We start from the raw sequence: 18,658 nt of genomic DNA on the forward strand, positions 1-18,658 counted from the left end.
CAGAAGGGTCTATGAGATGTCAATGAATGGACAATCAAATAGGTCTGAGAGAACATGTGAGTCAGTGGACAATCAGAAGGTTAGTGAGAGAAGATGTCGGTGATTGGTCAAATAGATGGGACTGAGAGAAAATGTCGGTGATAGTCAATCAGATGGGTCTGAGTGAAGATGTCAGTGATTGGACAATCAGATGGGTCTGAGTGAAGATGTCAGTGATTGGACAATCAGATGGGTCTGAGTGAAGATGTCAGTGATTGGACAATCAGACGGTTCTGAGATAAGATGTCAATGATTGGACAATTTCCTTATTAAACTATAAGCCCGTCATATAAGAATTTCTTCTTTCACACACAATTTCAAAGAGGTATAGCTTGTAATAAACGTACTTTAACGCAGAGTACTCCCCATATTCCTGTGATGTTTAAGCCGGAACTGCATAAACCAAAACCAAAACCAAACACCAAAAATACCCCCCCCCCCCCCCCCTCCTCCTCCCGAAACCCCCAAAACAACAACAACAACCTCCCCCCCCCCACCCCACCAATAAAAAACAAAAACAAACTAAAAAACAAACTACATAACAAAACACTTATTTCACCATAATTACTTATTCATATGTCATTTTATGTGAAAACAAAGGTACATAATTATATGTATATGAAGTAACCATTGGGATACGATCCAGGATCCTGGGTAGGTTGTAGTTCATACTTACATTTTGTCATCCAATTGCAAGAACTATTGGAGTTATCTGCCCTTTCGGCTTTCGTAAAACTCCGTGCATCGAAGAAATGTGCTCCGAAAATGAATGAACTTCAAGTTAAGACTAATTGTTACAATGTAAAACCTTTTGGGTGCGTTTGTTTCAAATGTACTCTGTTCCCTAGTTTACATGAAATTAGGATCACGAGTGAAATGCAAGAGATTCCGATAACCCTGCAATGAAATTGCAACCCTAACGTCGCAAGAAGCATGCCTGGTAGGTCACGTGACGTTGAGTTCGCTGCGTCTGTGAAGTTTGTCGGTTTTGTTCAAGTCTTAGATCTACTTATTTTTTAAACTCTCGTTGTGATTAGAATGTAAATGCATACAAATCGAGGAAACAAGATGTGACCAAATCTCCCCGGATTTGTTTAAAAGGTATGAATGTTTGGTAACGTTTTAGGTAAAACCAAAAGGTTCCACTACTGGCACTAGGCATATCATTTTATTTGTCATTAAAATGTTAGTATCAGAGTACAGGAGAATATAAGGCTCTCGCGTTATTTTAAAGTTAGTTTCTTACTTTTTTTTATATTTAGACAATCTATTTTCATTTGGGCGATTGTCGAAACACGTAAGTAAATTTACAGCAGCAAATCCACACTCATAATATTTTCTAAGCCTATTTCAGACATGAAAACCCTACCGCCACTAGATCTTGCAGGGGTATCTCCAAGTAGAAGCACATCGTCCCATTCATCAGAAGCAATTCCCACACGTAAGTTTCATTGATCAATATATACATGTCATGAATTTCTCACGGGGCTAGCGTTTTCAGGTGATGTCATGTCATCAGGAAATGGTTTGTCTGTCTCATCAAATACTGCTTAAATAGTCTGTATGGTGTGTTAGATTTTAGTAGCGATTAAAACTTATTACAGTAAACTACGGTTATAACGAACACGCTTATAACGAACTGACGGATATAACGAACTTACATTTTGGTCCCAACTATTTACTGTAGTTATGCTGTATATATTCTTATAACGAACTACGGTTATAACGAACTAAAATTAGTAGTCCCTTTGAGTTCGTTATAACCGTAGTTTACTGTACTCTACGTATTTTACGTGAGACAATAACTGTGTTTCTGTCTAAATTACTCCTGATAACGGCCCTGATAACCAGTTGCGTATGTCTATGTTACTGTGTCTTAATGTGGTTGAGTACAAGTTAAAAAACGTACTGTTATGTCCCCCTCCTTGTCAGATTAACTTCAGAATGATGAAGTGTAAAGAGCCACCAACACAAACGGTAGATATATTGGCAAAGATATATTCAGCGAAATAGGTTAGTTGTATTGTGCCTGTGTATTTAAGACACGATGTAAATCTGACAAGCCCATGTTTTTCTTTGACACAGATAAGAATGTGAATGTTAGCGATGTGGTTGGGCAACCTCGTCCTTCTCCGTCCAATAGTGAGGAACTGGTTCAAAATGGTGCTCAAAGAACGACTACTTGCCATGTCAACAAAGAAGACACTGGTATTGGACTGCAAGATATTAAACTAAATGGTAGGAACATTATTCATTGGCATCGATGTGATGTGAGGTAGACTCGTACTGTCATAATGTGGTCCAGAAGTTGACAATGTGAGCATTAATCAAATCCCCAGGTAGGATGACCAGCAAAGCACACATTGTGTAATTCTTGTATTTAGTTCCATATAACATCGACCTAGGGTACTGTGATTCTGGGCTACAAAAAGTGCAATTAAATACTTGAACATTCTGATATTATTTTCTAATGTGCTATGTTTGTGAGTGAGTGAGTGAGTGAGTATGGTTTTACGCCGCTTTTAGCAATGTTTGTGAGTGAGTGAGTGAGTGAGTATGGTTTTACGCCGCTTTTAGCAATATTCCAGCAATATCACGGCGGGGGACACCAGAAATGGGCTTCACACATTGTTACCATGTCGGGAATCGAACCCGGGTCTTCGGCGTGACGAGCGAACGCTTTAACCACTAGGCTACCCGACCGCCCCTGCTATGTTTGTATGGATGTCATACAAAAATCAAATTAAAGAAATTTTAATATGTGTTCTTAAGAGTTTGTGATTTTTCACTTCCTAATCTTAGTTATTTTTCTTATTTGCAATTTGCAGCTACCATATCCATCGTTTATTCTCAGTCTGGGTAAGAACTTAACACTAGCCTGATAGCCCTGAACAAATTCCTGCTGGCTAGTACAGATTTCCCATTTTCTTCATTGGTTTAACATTTAGCATTTTATCTTCACCCCAGCTAGTAAAACCTTTGAGCTTAGTTCGAATTCTGTGACTCATCTGTTCTATATGTTGGCAATTCTAAATCACCCAATGCCTACAAATCATAAAAATATTTTAAAACCTTTTCTTTAAGTATACTCAATTCACCAAACGTGATCTTTTGATAAGGAGTACAGACGTTTATTAAGGTGTAACGTCACCTTCAAGATTGTCCACTTACAGAGGGATGTGCATGCACGCACCTGTGTGCATATGTTTTTCGATTGTAATTGGTTAAAAAAGTGTGATATAGAGTTATGGCTAGAACAGGAGTTCAATACCGAATATATTCTGTTCCTACGGTATTACAGGGTGTTTCTAAAATCAAACTATAACGTCTTACCAGATCACTTCCTAAACCAGTTCGAACCCAGTGTGCAGGGCAAGCTGAAGATGATAACAGCAGCACACCAGAATGCTAAGAAGTACTTGGACATTACAGTCACTGCGCTCAAGAACCAGAAACAGTAAGTATGTTCTACTCAGTATCTATTAAAGAGGGTAAGTACCGTCTCCCCTCTCATACCCAACAATAACAGGATGGAGCTGGGATCGTTCCATGTATCCTTTCCTTTGTACCCATCACTGGATGCAGCGTGAACCAAAATTTCCTCACCCATTCACGTTCATATTTGACCAATTTATGTATCAGTGATTCTTTCGGCATGGACTAAAGCCGTATGGAAAATTATAATCATAGATACCACAAAATATATCCAATAGCCTAAACAAATGTATAGTCACAAATAAAATCATTCTTATGAAGATCTAAGGTTAGTCGGATAGGTATATTGACTAGTCCTATCCTAACAGTAACTTAGATGGTAGAATGTGCGCTATATAGGTGTCATGCCAGATATAAATCTCATATAAAATACTGGCTTTATAGTGAAGGAATATTTCTACCCCGGTTTTAGATACCTCAAGTACTTGTCCGAGCAGAACAAAGAGTACCAGGTGAAGCTTGAGAGCCTTGAGTTAGAGCTGAGACGGGAACAGGCTCTCAAGGACAAGGCAGAGCGAGACATCCATATGTGGAAAGCCCAGTGTAACAAGGCCGAGGCCACCTTCAACAAAGTCCAATCGCGTAAGACACAGATACAGGTTAGTTTGGCTCAGATGTACGACAAATACGACGCTCTGATGTCGGAAAATCAGTCCTTGAGGAGACTAGTAGAAAACCTGTCTTCAAGCGGGGAGGAGAAACGACTCTGCTTGATGCCTGCCCGTAAACCAAAACAAGCCCCACCAAGAACTGTGCCAGTTGAAGCTAGGAGCGACACAATGGTGCGTTTGCCTCCAATTGCCAAATCAAGTTGGAGCAGAGCTCTGAACAAGACCAAACGGCCAGGACAGACGTCCCTGCCACTTATTGAACAGGATAGAATCAATCTACAAGGCGATACAGAGACAGCCACATCCCTAAACCAGTCTCCATACCAATCCTCAGTAAGAACACCAACTCCTTGGTATAAGGGCAGTGACAATAGCAACAACAGTTGCATGGGGGAACGTTGGTATCAGTGATTTTGAGTGACTTGAACAAGTCTCTCATATCAATAATCATAAAAGCTGTTTGACTTCACCTAGCTATAGTAATGGCTTGTCTTTCAACATTCCTCTCAAATACATTGAATTGCCTATTTGGATATATGACGTTGTGCATCTAGTTGATATTATTCATGTCTGACAACCAAACAATTTTACATTGCAGGGATCAGCCAAATAACTCGACATTGATTAAGTTGGCCTCAATTCAATTTCGCATTGTTTTATCATTTCCATTTATTTCAATTATCCCCTTTATACTTGTTGAGAGACCTGTGAAGATCTGGGGTAGAATACATGTAGGTCTTCAGTAACCCATGCTTGCCATTAAAGGTAACTGTGCTTGTCATAAGAGTCGACTAAAGGGATCGGGTGGTCAGGTCAGGCACGCTGACTTGGTTGATGCATGTCATCGTATCCCAATTGCGTATATCGATGCTCCTGGTGTCAATCACTGGATTGTCTGTTCCAGACTCGATTATTTACAGACCGCCGTCATACAGCTGGAATAATTCTGTGTGCAGAGTTAAACAATAATCAAACAAACAAACAAACAAGCTTGTTTGGAATTGATTGCTGAACATCTGAAGATATAACTCAAGTCAAGACTAACGAGTCTTTGCTCAGGGCGTTTTGGAATGTTTTCTGTCTGTATACAATCAGAAGAGAAAAGGAACTCTGGTATGTTATGTAAGTTTTGGGTTGAAAATAAGATGATGCGGTACGGAATACACGCCTCGAACCCACATTGTGTATGGTAGTGCATGAATCGTAAAATGGAACTCATGTAATATTTTCATATAGGAGTATTGCATCAACAAGGTTAGCCGGAGTGATCATAATTACATCAGTTTCCCCCCATGATTGCTTACAAGTGTGACCTCGCCGTTTGTTCAAATCTTTTCAACGAGACCAACGATGTCACACTTGAAATGTATCTTGACGATAACACCTAAATGTATTCAACATCTTCAGATCCTTCTTCCAATATGGCCGTGTTTGCTGGTTGGTGACGTCCTCTGTGAGTGAGTGAGTGAGTGAGTGAGTGAGTTTGATTTTACGCCGCTTTTAGCAATATTCCAGTAATATCACGGCGGGGGACACCAGAAATGAGCTTCACACATTGTACACATTGATTGATTGATTGATTGATTGATTGACTTGGATCTTCGCGGGGAACTACTTTTAGCAATATTCCAGCAATATCACGGCGTGGGACACCAGAAATGAGCTTCACACATTGTACCCATGTCGGGAATCGAACCCGGGTGTTCGGCGTGACGAGCGAACGCTTTAACCACTAGGCTACCCGACCGCCCCACGTCCTCTGTGATAAGTGAGAGATAGTGGACGACTGTTCCTAATAATAGGATGGGTTGAGCTCGTGAGGTCTTCTTGTTGTCTACGCGTTTCTGTGTCTGTGGGGTATTATGGTTGACGTGTATATTTATAACAGTATGTTTTGAGTATATGGAGATAAAAGCGAGGTGTGCACACTTTGCGTAATCCGGTGAAAATGAGTGCACGCTTTGCGTTAATCTGCTGAAAATGTGTGCACGCTTTGCGTAAATCTCCTGTAAATGAGTGCACAGTTTGCATAAATCCGCTGAAAATGTGTGCACGCTTTGCGTTAATCTGCTGAAAATGTGTGCACGCTTTGCGTAAATCAGCTGAAAATACGTGCACGCTTTTCGTTAATCTTCTGAAAATGTGTGCACAGGTTGTGGTAATCCGCTACGCAAAATGCACACGCCGGTTTGTGCGTTCACACCCCAATAAACGCAAAATATATAGACGTAAGTTCCTAATTGACTAAAGTTGTCCTACATATATATTGTATTGACTTTTGCTCTTATTCAACCCTCGCATTCTCTTCTGGTTAAACTGTTTCAAAGATGCAAACTCTTGGTGTGTATACCCATCAATTTAACAGGAGATTCCCCTGGGATTTTCAGTATAGCCGCCAAGATGCTTGCATTAACAGAGATATAAAAAGATCTCTGGGTACTCACCATACAATGTGTAATTCCACTTGTTTCAGTTTTGATTTTTGTAAATTTTGGTTTAGTCCTTGATGGACTCTAATGTATTTTACATTTAAGGTTACAGGGTTCAATGTTTTTTCAATATATGAGTATCTAATGATTAATTTCTGAATAATAGCATGTAATATGGTATTACCCATAAAATGTGCTTGTTACACAGTTAAACATTTACATTTGTTGCAGACTGAATTCTTCTTTAAGGTTTCAGAAGTTGGAGCTTTGTGTTAGCTTGCATCATATGACAAAGTCTTACATTCAATTTAATTTACTGTTTGTGACAGTTTCATTTTTATTTCATTTCAGGTATTCTATGGTATATTGAAATAACAATTCGAGAGAGTAGAAGTGATAAAACATTTTAATTGTTTGTAAATGTTGACATGTTAAGATAACGTCAGGCTTGATTTGTTGTATTTGAATAAACAAAAATATCGTCACTGGTCCTGCTGACTGCATTAACACACACACAACAACCATTTCGTGAACCTTCAAACCATGTGATGTCATGTCGCCCAGTCGTCTAAGGCGCCGGATTTCGCTTTGCAGAATTGCGTCTCTTGGACACGCCAGATATCTGATTGTGGATTCGAGTGAGTGAGTGAGTATTGTTTTACGCCGCTTTTAGCAATATTCCAGCAATATCACGGCGGGGGACACCAGAAATGGGCTTCACACATTGTACCCATGTCGGGATTCGAACCCGGGTTTTCGGCGTGACGGGCGAACGCTTTTACCACTAGGCTACCCGACCGGCCCTTGTGGGTTCGAATTATCGGACCGCCCCGGTTATGTTTCTTGGTTTATAAGCATTATACCCGTGCTCTAGGGTTTCACCAAAGTGGTAAACGTCTGAGACCTGCATCACTTTAGACATTCCTCCCACATCATGCCAACACGCCTTGATATAACTGGAATACTGATCAAAACGGCGTAAAACCCAACTCACTCACTCAAACCATGTGTTTCTTCATGTCTTGCTTTACTTAAATTAGTGTCTTCCATCAGCAGTGAAAGATGAAACTTTAACCAAGATAAACTGACATCGATAAAAGGGATAAAACAAGGACTGGTCGGCTCGGAGTATACTGTGTCTGAGTGGGACATTCATGTTAAACAGTGGTATGGTATCTCAGTGGGCAAGCACTACAAATGTGGTACTCTTTCTCGCTCTCTCTCAACCTCTCTCTCTCTCTGAAAATAGGTTAACTATCGAGTCAGCTCTTGTATACTATGGATTTTGACTACTCGGTAGATAAGCGTGTTTCGTGAAAGATTTATGACGAGTTTCAAAAACTAATACAGTAGTGATTTGGCCACGTAGACTCAATCTTCATCGGTCCGTGGTGATATCCGAAATACTATGGTGGCCGAGAGGGGACATCGCTTTCTCGACCTCAATTACGGCCGCGAGAAAGCGATAATACGAGACGAGAAAGCGTTGGCCGTGAAGATCCGGGGTAGAATAGATCTTCAGCAACCCATGCTTGCCGTAAAAGGTGACTATGCTTGTCGTAAGAGGCGACTAATGGGATCGAATGGTCAGCCTCGCTGATTGGTTGATGCATGTCATCGATCCCAATTGGGTGGATCGATGCGCTGGGTGTCAATCACTGGATTGTCTGGTCCAGACTCGATCATTTACAGACCGCCGTCATATAGCTAGAATATTGCTGAGTGCGGTGTTAAACAAACAAACAAACAAACAAACCAGAAAGCGATAACGCAAGACAATGCCTCTCATATTGACCAATCAGATTCAACCTCTCGTATCACTTGCATTTGTTTCAAACAAAACGGTGGCGCCCAGGCAAGACGATCTGATCGATAATCAAGATCTATATTGTGATAAAACGAGTCTTACATCGCGAAGCGCATCAAATCACGTGAGCACCTTGATTAAAAACATAAAAAAGATTTAGAAAATATCTGTTGACAACGAGTTAGCGGTGCACATGCTTTGCAAATCCTGCAGTCGACCGAAATCTGCATGACACTCTACGAACCGGATTTCGATTTCGCTGCGCGATTTTGATTGGACTATGCATAGACTCGTTAGTCCAGCCAAAATCTAACTCCATAATACCAGCCTAGTTCGGCAAGGGTGGAAACTGGACTTTTATAGTCAGTTAACTCACTTCCCTTTGGAAGATGGTTCTCGGACGGTCTGCAGTGGAAATGAACTGAGTGTATCGGTCACAAAGGCGGCAAATGGTGCTGTGGTGGACGTTGAAGTGACGTGCAACAGAAGACTGTGATTCCCCTCTTTGGATACGTCCAATGACGATGTCCCGATCGGCTGTACTGAGTCTCGGCATTTTCGAACTTGAAAAATGTTGACAATTGAATGGCAAATAATGAGCTCTGGCTTGCCTTTGTATAGACACTCCCAGGAGTTACGAATGCCATAACTTGCACGTGCATTTTGCATTACTGTTTTCCCCCATGACATTTTTGAACAAGTGTGAAAACACTACGGTTTAAGACATTGCAAATCGATCATGGCTGCGTTTTGACGCACCGTTTGTCGAATATCAGGCCACCGACATTTTCCAATAACATATATCTAATTTATAGACCTGATTTTTTGTGTAGTCAGGTTTAATGAACTACATAACAAACAAACAATGAACAACACACTACCTGTGCGTTTCTTTTTTTGAAGAGTGTATGACAGCTGATTTAACATATTTAAGATGATCGTAGTGATGCATTTCATATTGTTATCAACGTTAACTGTGTGGCCACAATAATAAGGATGTCTCTCCATATGTGTAGTTTACCCAAGTACACATATCATCTGTGATAACACCATTGACACAGCGACGGGAGCGTTTATGTAACCGCGTGGTTAAAGCGTTCACTCGTGCCGAAGAGCCAGGTTCGACGCCACACATTGGTACAATGTGTGAAACCGATTTCTATCCCCCCCCCCCCCCCCCCCCGCCGTAAATTTGCTGGAATATTGTTCAAAGCGGCGTAAAACCACACTCACTCACAGCGGTGTTTATCAATATACTTGTAGATTTGTACACAAGAGACGCAATACAAGTTTATCATAAATCAAAGACAGCGTGATGGTCCCATGAAACTCCTAAATCATACAATTTTTTTTTACGAAGAATTGCGCAGATTGTTTTAAAATTCCCACGTCTGTACGGTTATTACGTGTTAGTGAATAATGAGTATATTTCAACATTCCCTCCATGGAAATAATTTGAAATATGACGAAAAAATCTCCGCTCTCTTTTATGACCCCCCCCCCCCCCCCCCCCCCCCACACACACACACACATACACCTCAGACAAACAAAATCAAGAAAACAACAACATGAACGCCCTCGACCACAACCCACTCTTATATCCGTATGTTAAATGGTCAGTGTGGTTTAACAATTCATAACTAAGCTTGTCGTAAGAGGCAACTAACGGGATCGGGTGGGGAGGCTCGCTGACTTGGTTGATGCATGTCATCGTATCCCAATTGCGTGGATCGATGCACATGATGTCCATCACTGGATTGTCTGGTCCAGACGCGATTATTTACAGCCCGCCGTCATATAGCTGGAATACTGCTGAGTGCGGCGTTAAACAACAAACGAACGAACTATTGTTTTACATATATACGTTTTATCATATAGAAACACAGGCGACCCTTACAGTGGCAAAGAGGGGATATTGCTTTACCTCGAGAAAGCGAGAAAGAGATAACACGAGGCGAGAAAGCGATATACTTATCGCTCTCTCGCCTCGTGCTATTGCTTTCTCGCCTCGTGTTATCGCTTTGTTTTGCTTTCTCGTGGCCGTAATTGAAGGCGAGAAAGCGATGTCCCCTCTCGGCCACCGTAACATACCGATGGACAGTTTGTCCCCAGGAACATAGAGTCTAACTCTTCTTGAGAGGGTTTCCTATTTTCTAAGTAAGAAAAAATGCAAGAAACTTTGACGCGTGCGTGGCATCAACAGGACGGAAAAAATCAATCTGTATGTTGAAAAGTCAATAAGAAATACATTTTGTATTTTAAATCAGGAAATATTGTTTTAAAACGCCAAGGGAAAAAACTGGTGTAATCAAGTGCACCCATATCACCCCATGCGACGTCAGTTGGCCTAAGTTTGTGTCACGTGTCTGTGCAAGCAGGGTAATGTCGAAGGGTCTTGCGCGTGCACCGATCTCTGCGCCAATCTTCGACTCGAGTGCAACCGTATATAGTGTCTCCTCTTTATTTTTGGATACCTAATGTCAGTACTAGTGTTGGAATAACGCTGGATTTCTAGTTATGTACTTAATATACTTTATTAATAGACCCATTGCGTACAACATAAATCTCATTAAACCAAAAGAGGAAAACATTTTTGTACTGGTATCAGCTGCCAATATCGGAGATTTAGTCCAACGACTTCCAGTGGTAGTCTTTGTAGTGAACGTAGTCGTGCATTCATCTGATTTCGAGTGGTAAGTCACAGATTCTGTAGTGGTAGTGTCAAACTAGTTTGTAATGAAAGTCTGGGTCTTCTTGTGCTAATTTATATGCTTTAGTGGTGGTCTCATACGGTGTCGTAGTGGCAGTCTTAGATCCTCTAGTTCTAGTTCTGTATGCTGTAGTGCTGGTCTCATACGGTGTCGTAGTGGCAGTCTTAGATCCTCTAGTTCTAGTTCTGTATGCTATAGTGGTGGTCTCACACGGTGTCGTAGTGGCAGTCTTAGATACTCTAGCTCTTGTTCTGAATGCTATAGTGCAGGTCTCATACGGTGTCGTAGTGGCAGTCTTAGATCATCTAGCTCTAGTTCTGTGTGCTATAGTGCAGGGCCCCATTCCACAAAGCGATCTTACCGCTACGATCATCGTAAGCCTATGTTAAAGTATCGGAGTTACGATCATCTTAGCGCTAATATCGCCTAGTGGAACGGGGCCCTGGTCTCACAGGGAGTCGTAGTGGCAGTTTTAGATCATCTAGCTCTGGTTCTATATGCTATAGTTGTGGTCTCATACGATGTTGTAGTGTTAGTTTTAGATCCTCCAGCTCTAGTTCTATATTCTATAGTGGTGATATTATTTCGTAATGGTAGTCTTAGAATCCTCTAGTGACGCTTCTCATCTCATCATTATATTTAGGAGTGGTAATCATCAGAGCCTTGGTCGGCAGTCTTAGGATCGCTTTTAGTAGTTCTGTATTCTTCAGTGGTAGTTTCCACATCATCTTCTGTAGTCGCAGTTTTGGATCCACTAGTTTTTGACCCTCTAGTGGTAGTCTCGTCATCTGATTCCGAAGTGGTAGTTGTAGACCCCTTAGGGGTTGTTTCATAAGATATGCTTGGATTAGTACTTTTAGGTGAAATGGCATCACTGGATCCTGGAACACCAGTTTTAGGCTCTTCAGTCGCAGTGATATCAACGATGGTCGGACCTGTAGCGGAATTGGGATTGTCAGGACTCGATTAGACTGACATTTAGTCCCAGAAATAAAGCAAATTTATTTAAAGATATATATCTACAAAATGAAAATAATAAAATCCAATGAAGCCCAAAACAATCCTTTATTTCAGGATCTGAGGGAATCTAGACTTACCAACTTATTCTGGACTTGAGTTGGGCTCCTTGTAGAGGGTCTTGGAGAAAAGAGAACAAAATCTAGAGATCAGAATCCATTCAAAAGCCTGGCATTGGGCATTATTACAATATGTACTCACCCAATGGCAGACACACAGCCCCTGAAGTCATGGGTATGCACATCTCCATAGCCTGACATGGGCGGCCACCACACAGACGGTTTGCTCCCTGCATAAAAATATCATGACATTTATATATGCATACGCTTTTTGTTTTGAGGTGACATACGGTGTAAACGAATTATACATAAAAGTAACCGTTGGCGCCATTTTCAGCAGGGACAGTTTTGTGGTTGGTTTGTTGTTTAACGCTGCACTCAGCAATATTCCAGCTATATGACGTCAGTCTACAAATAACTGAGTCTGGACCAGAGAATCCAGTGACCATCCTGACCACCGATCCGCACAATTGGGATGGATGACATGCATCAACCAAGTCAGCGAGCCTGACCACCCGATCCCGTTAGTTGCCTCTTACGACAGAACAGATTCCTCTGGGCATAAAAGACAACATGGCGGTGCCAGTTATATGAATGGATAACTGAAAATCAGTGATGTCAAAAAGGGGTAAGCATCCTTGCCCTTCCGGTAGCACCAGCCACTTTCACAATAAGTGTCTGTTTGGTCCCTGACGACACGCAGCAGTACTCCTGCCATACGACGGCGGCCTATAAGCAATCGAGCCTTAACCAGACAAAGATATTGCAAAGGTTTTAATATATGGATCCATTTGTTACCAGTATGTTATCAACGTGCAAACCGTCATAAATATCTTAATATGGCCTTGTTAAGCAAATTATGTTACATTTGCCGATTTACATTTGCAAGAAAGTGTAAGGTAGTTAATCATAAAATTGATTGTGTTCCGCAACAACTAACTTGGCACAACAAGCAGAAAAAAACATTTTTTCTGATATATTTAAATTCATTACCTTTCTGGAGGCTTACTTATACGTACATCAACGAACATGTTTGATGCAATGCTTTTACCGATTTTACCTTACAGATTTATTGGGAATTAAGTGATGTGAATACGCAGAAAGAATATATTCTAAATACTTAAAACTGCCAAACAACGTAACTAACCACGCTGTCCTTGGTGAAAGTGGAAGACTTGAACTGTATGTACATTATGTCAAGTGTAAAAAAATACTTAATTAAACGAATTACCATGAACAGTAATCAATTACCTCAACAAACATATCTATTGTTGATCGTATATCTTGGCCTACTAAAATCAAGAAAATTATTTTCAAGTACAGATTTGGACATGTATTGATAATACCAGACGGTGGGAATTCAACGATGTTTCTGTCTCAACTTAAACAACCTGTTCTGGGCTGTGGCTCTCAAGAATGGCATAGCAATATATTTCTTTAATCTTAACTTCAAGCCTATTCAACTTATAATTTTCTAGATAACCGTAACTCTACTTAAAGTGGATTGGCTGTAAACCTTACAGAAAATACTATTTTCCTTTTGAGGATGTCATAAGCTTAGAATTGTGACAGGGAGACATTAAGCTTAAGATTAATCAACGACCAAACATATACTGAACCTAGAGACCATATAATAAGTCTCTGACTGAACAAAAAACAACAACTTCACAATCCTAAAATTTTAACATTGTGACCAGTTATCATTGTGGGCCCTTATTGTGTATTTAAACAGTAATGGCCACGTATTGTCTTCAGACAATACCCGTTTTTGTGCATGTGAATCGATCAAAATCATGTGCACAGCACTATAGTGGCAAAAGTGTTTTTTCACGTGCAACTGGTCACGTGGCCATAATACCAGCACGTGTTTTCAGTCATACTTGTTAGCAGTCATTAACAAAAAAAGAAAAACACAAGAAAACAAAAGTCTTTACGGCCATTTGTCATGCCACGCCTTTCAAATGTGCAACGTGAACGTGCCATCGGCATGTTGCAGACGGGAACGTCCGTAGTTGAAGTTGCAAGGACGATGGGTTGTAGTCGACGGACTGTTTATGATTTACAGACGCGTCTACAGCAAACGGGTATCACCGTTGATCGCCCTTGGCCAGGTCGACCACGTGTGACGTCACATGCAGAGGATCATCAGATTGTCTTACGTCACCTCCGTAACCGATTTTTGACGGCTACATCAACCAGAAATGAACTGTTTAGGGGTAGACTGAGTGCGCAAACTGTTCGAAACCGTCTGAGAACTGCTCACCTTCAAGCACGACGGCCATACTGCGGGCCGATTCTGACTCAATTACACAGACGTCAACGTCAATTGTCGGCACAGCGACACTTACGAGGAATTGGAATCAAGTCGTCTTCAGTGATGAATCCCGATTTAATCTTCGATTTGCTGATGGTAGGGCGAGGGTGTGGAGGCGCCGTCATGAACGTTACGCCCAGTGTTGTGTACAGGTAGTTGACAGATTTCGAGGCGGAAGTGTCATGGTGTGGGGTGCTTTCTGTGGCAATGCACGTTCCAGGCTTCTTGTCATCCATGGCAACTTCAAGCTGCTGCTTACCGCGGCCAGGTACTGGCACCAGAACTTCTGCCTTTTATGGCAGCACATGGACTCGGTTTGATCTTCCAACACGACAATGCCAGACCCCACACAGCAATTTTGACAAGGAATTTCCTTTATAATGCGGGAGTCAACGTCATGGACTGGCCGTCAAGGTCTCCCAACCTCAATCCCATCGAACACGTCTGGGATGCTCTTGGCAGAAGTCTGTGCACTCTCCAGAACCAACCACAGAATGTGCAAGATCTTTGCACCATTTTGCAGCAACAATGGCGTTGTCTTCCCAATCATGTGTTAACAAGCATCAAAAGGTCCATGCAGATGTGTTGTGTGGCAGTTGTCAACGCACATGGTGGCCATACACGCTACTAAACTTGTGTGCCATCAGATTCTCGTGCTTGGGACTTATGATTTAAACTGTTGATGTTATTACCGAATTCCGTAGGTGCTTGGAACAAATTATGGTTACTACCGTTAATTAAAATCCTTCTTTGGACATTAATGATTAAAAATTACCTTCTCTGATACATTTGTCCATTGTATATCATATATGGGATTACTTTTAAAAATGTGAAGTTTTTAATATATATGAAACTTAAAATGTCGCCCCAATGTAATGTTGTTATATGTATATATTGATTAATAAGCCAAATAATGAAGAAAACCTCACTCACTCAGAATGACACAAATGTCAGTCGGTATTGTGTATGCCCACCACCAGAATCAATCCACACCCGAACTCGACCATAAGAAAAAGATAAGATGCATCTGATCACAAGAAATGGGATACAACACCATTCTTCTCAGGGGGCTTGTGTTAACTGATCCCTGTTATAAAGGCGACCTGGTCCAGCTCTAATTTGACGGTCATGGTTATCCCACAAGTATTCTATAAGTAATTGGTCTGGTGATTGTGCTGGCCAAGGCAAGATGTTGTATTGGGTCTTGTGTTATCTTGTTGAAACAGGGTCTGTTCTGTTCTGTTGCAAGTACAGTGGTACAACAGGGCAGAGAGATTGGTCAATGTAATGCTGTCTAGTGGTGGTTCCTTCCAAAATCACCAGAACTGTCGTGACTTGGCTACAGATGCTGGATTGACAGGACTAATGATGCCACATTGCAGGACAAATGATGCCGCATTGACAGGGCTATTTGATGCCAAATTGACAGGGCTACAGATGCTCCAGTCCAACATCTTGAATGCAACAATGTTTTCCTTGTCGGAGGTTGACAAATTATTTAATCTGCTGGGAAAATCTTGAATCTGCTCTCTCCTGTGAACATGACTCTTCGCCAGTTTCTGTTCTACCAGCGTTGCAGTGTAAGCGTTACGTCTCGTAGTGGTCTGAATGCTCTGATATTATACCAACGCAGTCTTCTGGACACTGTCCAGCATCTGACAGGATGACTGCCTCAGCTGATGACGTCACAGTGATAATATCGTCCCTCAGATTGAGGATACGCATGCAGCGTTTCCTGCATGGTTGTAACAGGATGTCTCTCTTCCACCCAATCTGCCTGAATCAAGCCATGCGCCGGGAGTGATTTTCATTCGTCTACAGCCAAAACTCCTTGCAACGTGATGATTCATTGCTCCTTGATATATCCCACCAACAGCCTGTTCTCTCTGTTTTAGGATTAATGTTAGCATGCTACTGACCAACACCTTGGGTGTGAATGAAGAGTAAATTGTCCTTTCATGCCCATATCTTTGTAGGTTGGCATGCTGTAAGTGCAGCCAAAGTTTCACTTCAAACATAAGTTCCATTGATCTGGGTACTGTAGCATGTTCATTACTCAGCAAATTGTTTTGGTTATTTTCGGGTGATTGATTCTCAACCATACGGGGTTTGGACCCAACGTGTCCAAATTTCAGTTTGGTAACCTTCATTCGCCAGTTTACATTAAGTTAAGTCCATCATCCACAATCTTAATATTGAAAAGTACATTCCTCGAGCACCTGTGAGTACAAACATGTCAAGCTTTGGCTACACAAGGTGTTGTAAGAAATGGTCTTTTATCCTATAAAATGGCTTTATTTTTCTGCTATTTTCGATGCTCTGTTTTAAAATCACCTACATCTGTACTGTTTTTATAGTGTATAGTGAGTATTCTTTCCATATGTTGAATTTGAAAAGTGACATATAGAAAATCATTATATACTCTTCCAAAAAAAAGAAACGCAATATAGGGAAAGTGCTCGAAGGTTAAATGTTAGTCCATCTGTCATTTGCAGATTACGTCAGCGAATCCAACAAACACAGACAGTACGTGATAGACCAAGGTCAGGACGCCCTCGTGTGACAACAGGAAGAGAAGACCGGTACGTCATTGTTGAAGCATTGAGGAGGAGAACAGTCACAGCAAAAAATCTTTGAAGGCAACTGAGGGCTGCTACAGGAACAAATGTAAGTGACCAAACCATTAGAAACTGTATGTTAATTCCCGATGAATCATTTCAACCCATTCGACACAAGATGATCGCTTGTCATCACGGCATACATGTTTCAGTTGAGGTAGTATCAAGAAGGCATAACATTGCCTATGACAGAAAAAGCACTGAGGGATGTTACATGATACTTACAATACGAAAGGTGTCCAAGCTTCCATGTACCCAACCCGGTTTCGCACAACGGCTGCACATCTTGCCAGAAGGCTTCAGTAGACAGTGCCTAGTCTGTACCTGCCAGCAGTACGTGACACAGGGCTTCACATAGACACACATTGCGTGGCACTGCTGTTCAGTGGCTAGTACTGCGGTCAGGAACTCGTCCTCTTGGTTCACAGGTCCACGTGGGCTAGTCACGGGTACTTGAGGGGTAGTCAGACCTCCCTGTGGGCTTGTCACAGGTTCTTGAGGGGTAGTCAGACCTCCCTGTGGGCTAGTCACGGGTTCTTGAGGGGTAGTCAGACCTCCATGTGGGCTAGTCACAGGTTCTTGCGGGGTAGTCTGACCTCCATGTGGGCTAGTCACAGGTTCTTGAGGGGTAGTCAGACCTCCATGTGGGCTAGTCACAGGTTCTTGAGGGGTAGTCAGACCTCCATGTGGGCTAGTCACAGGTTCTTGAGGGGTAGTCAGACCTCCGTGTGGGCTAGTCACAGGTTCTTGAGGGGTAGTCAGACCTCCATGTGGGCTAGTCACAGGTTCTTGAGGGGTAGTCAGACCTCCATGTGGGCTAGTCACAGGTTCTTGAAGGGTAGTCAGACCTCCGTGTGGGCTAGTCACAGGTTCTTGAGGGGTAGTCAGACCTTCCTGTGGGCTCGTAACAGGTTCTTGCGGGGTAGTCAGACCTCCCTGTAGGCTAGCCACAGGTCCTTGCGGGGTAGTCAGACCTCCCTGTGGGCTAGTCACAGGTTCTTGAGGGGTAGTCAGACCTTCCTGTGGGCTCGTAACAGGTTCTTGAGAGCTGGTTACAGATTCCTGCTTGCTTTTCGTCACAGGTGACACGCCACTACTAGTGATTCCCGAGTCGTTTGATGTATCAACAATAATTACAAACATAGTCACCGCAAACAGACGCAAAGATAACATTGTCTGTTTCAGCATTCGTCCCTCTCAAAGCTCACACGGGAGATACTATTTCAACAACCAATTATAGATCGTTGTATTTCACATCACATATTACGATAGGTGCTGTTAGTCGTCTCCAGTTCTTCAAAACAAAAACATTGAAGCGACTGCTGGGTGTTTCCCGATGATCCTCGTCACTTGATGAAGCACTCACGAAGTGTTCCTAAAGCGTTCAAGCATCATCCCCCGGCAACGCGACAACGACTAGTTAAATCTTGTGGTTCTAATATTCATATAATTTTATTGTAGAAAAACATCAACAAAAACTTACTTGTTGTTAGCTAATACTCCATATCCTAATAGTCCATAATAAAGTATCGCAATGACTGAGAAAAATATGTTGAGG

The 18,658-nt window shown here is 41.8% G+C and overlaps 2 protein-coding genes across 2 annotated transcripts; one reads left to right on the forward strand and one right to left on the reverse strand.

Annotated features, from left to right (window-relative positions):
- Positions 1 to 1,395: 1,395 nt before the first annotated feature.
- On the forward strand, positions 1,396 to 4,556 carry LOC139448174 (uncharacterized). Its single transcript, XM_071229698.1, has 4 exons — positions 1,396 to 1,480; positions 2,125 to 2,277; positions 3,376 to 3,496; positions 3,947 to 4,556. The coding sequence occupies exons 1-4, from the start codon at positions 1,396 to 1,398 to the stop codon at positions 4,554 to 4,556; spliced, it is 969 nt and encodes a 322-aa protein (XP_071085799.1).
- Positions 4,557 to 10,932: 6,376 nt separating this feature from the next.
- LOC139447144 (proteoglycan 4-like) lies at positions 10,933 to 18,307 on the reverse strand. Its single transcript, XM_071228330.1, has 4 exons — positions 17,991 to 18,307; positions 17,326 to 17,864; positions 12,311 to 12,398; positions 10,933 to 12,027 (listed from the first exon to the last, which is right to left on the reverse strand). The coding sequence occupies exons 1-4, from the start codon at positions 18,286 to 18,288 to the stop codon at positions 11,732 to 11,734; spliced, it is 1,221 nt and encodes a 406-aa protein (XP_071084431.1). The 5' UTR covers positions 18,289 to 18,307; the 3' UTR covers positions 10,933 to 11,731.
- Between the last annotated feature and the right edge of the window lie 351 nt (positions 18,308 to 18,658).

Source organism: Haliotis cracherodii, unplaced genomic scaffold (assembly GCF_022045235.1).
Source record: "Haliotis cracherodii isolate W230 unplaced genomic scaffold, xgHalCrac1.p SCAF_10, whole genome shotgun sequence".
Lineage (NCBI taxonomy): Eukaryota > Metazoa > Mollusca > Gastropoda > Lepetellida > Haliotidae > Haliotis > Haliotis cracherodii.

What these genes read in the sequence shown, in the direction of transcription:
- LOC139448174 (XM_071229698.1), top strand. Translation starts at nt 1,396, where the DNA reads ATGAAAACCCTACCGCCACTAGATCTTGCAGGGGTATCTCCAAGTAGA. An exon ending in ATCAGAAGCAATTCCCACAC is followed by an intron (nt 1,481 to 2,124) that starts GTAAGTTTCATT and finishes TCTTTGACACAG; the next exon opens with ATAAGAATGTGAATGTTAGC. An exon ending in GCAAGATATTAAACTAAATG is followed by an intron (nt 2,278 to 3,375) that starts GTAGGAACATTA and finishes ACGTCTTACCAG; the next exon opens with ATCACTTCCTAAACCAGTTC.
- LOC139447144 (XM_071228330.1), bottom strand. Translation starts at nt 18,288, where the DNA reads ATGCTGAAACAGACAATGTTATCTTTGCGTCTGTTTGCGGTGACTATG. An exon ending in TGTTACGAGCCCACAGGAAG is followed by an intron (nt 17,865 to 17,990) that starts GTCTGACTACCC and finishes GCCCACATGGAG; the next exon opens with GTCTGACTACCCCTCAAGAA. An exon ending in GGCTGTGTGTCTGCCATTGG is followed by an intron (nt 12,028 to 12,310) that starts GTGAGTACATAT and finishes ATTCCGCTACAG; the next exon opens with GTCCGACCATCGTTGATATC.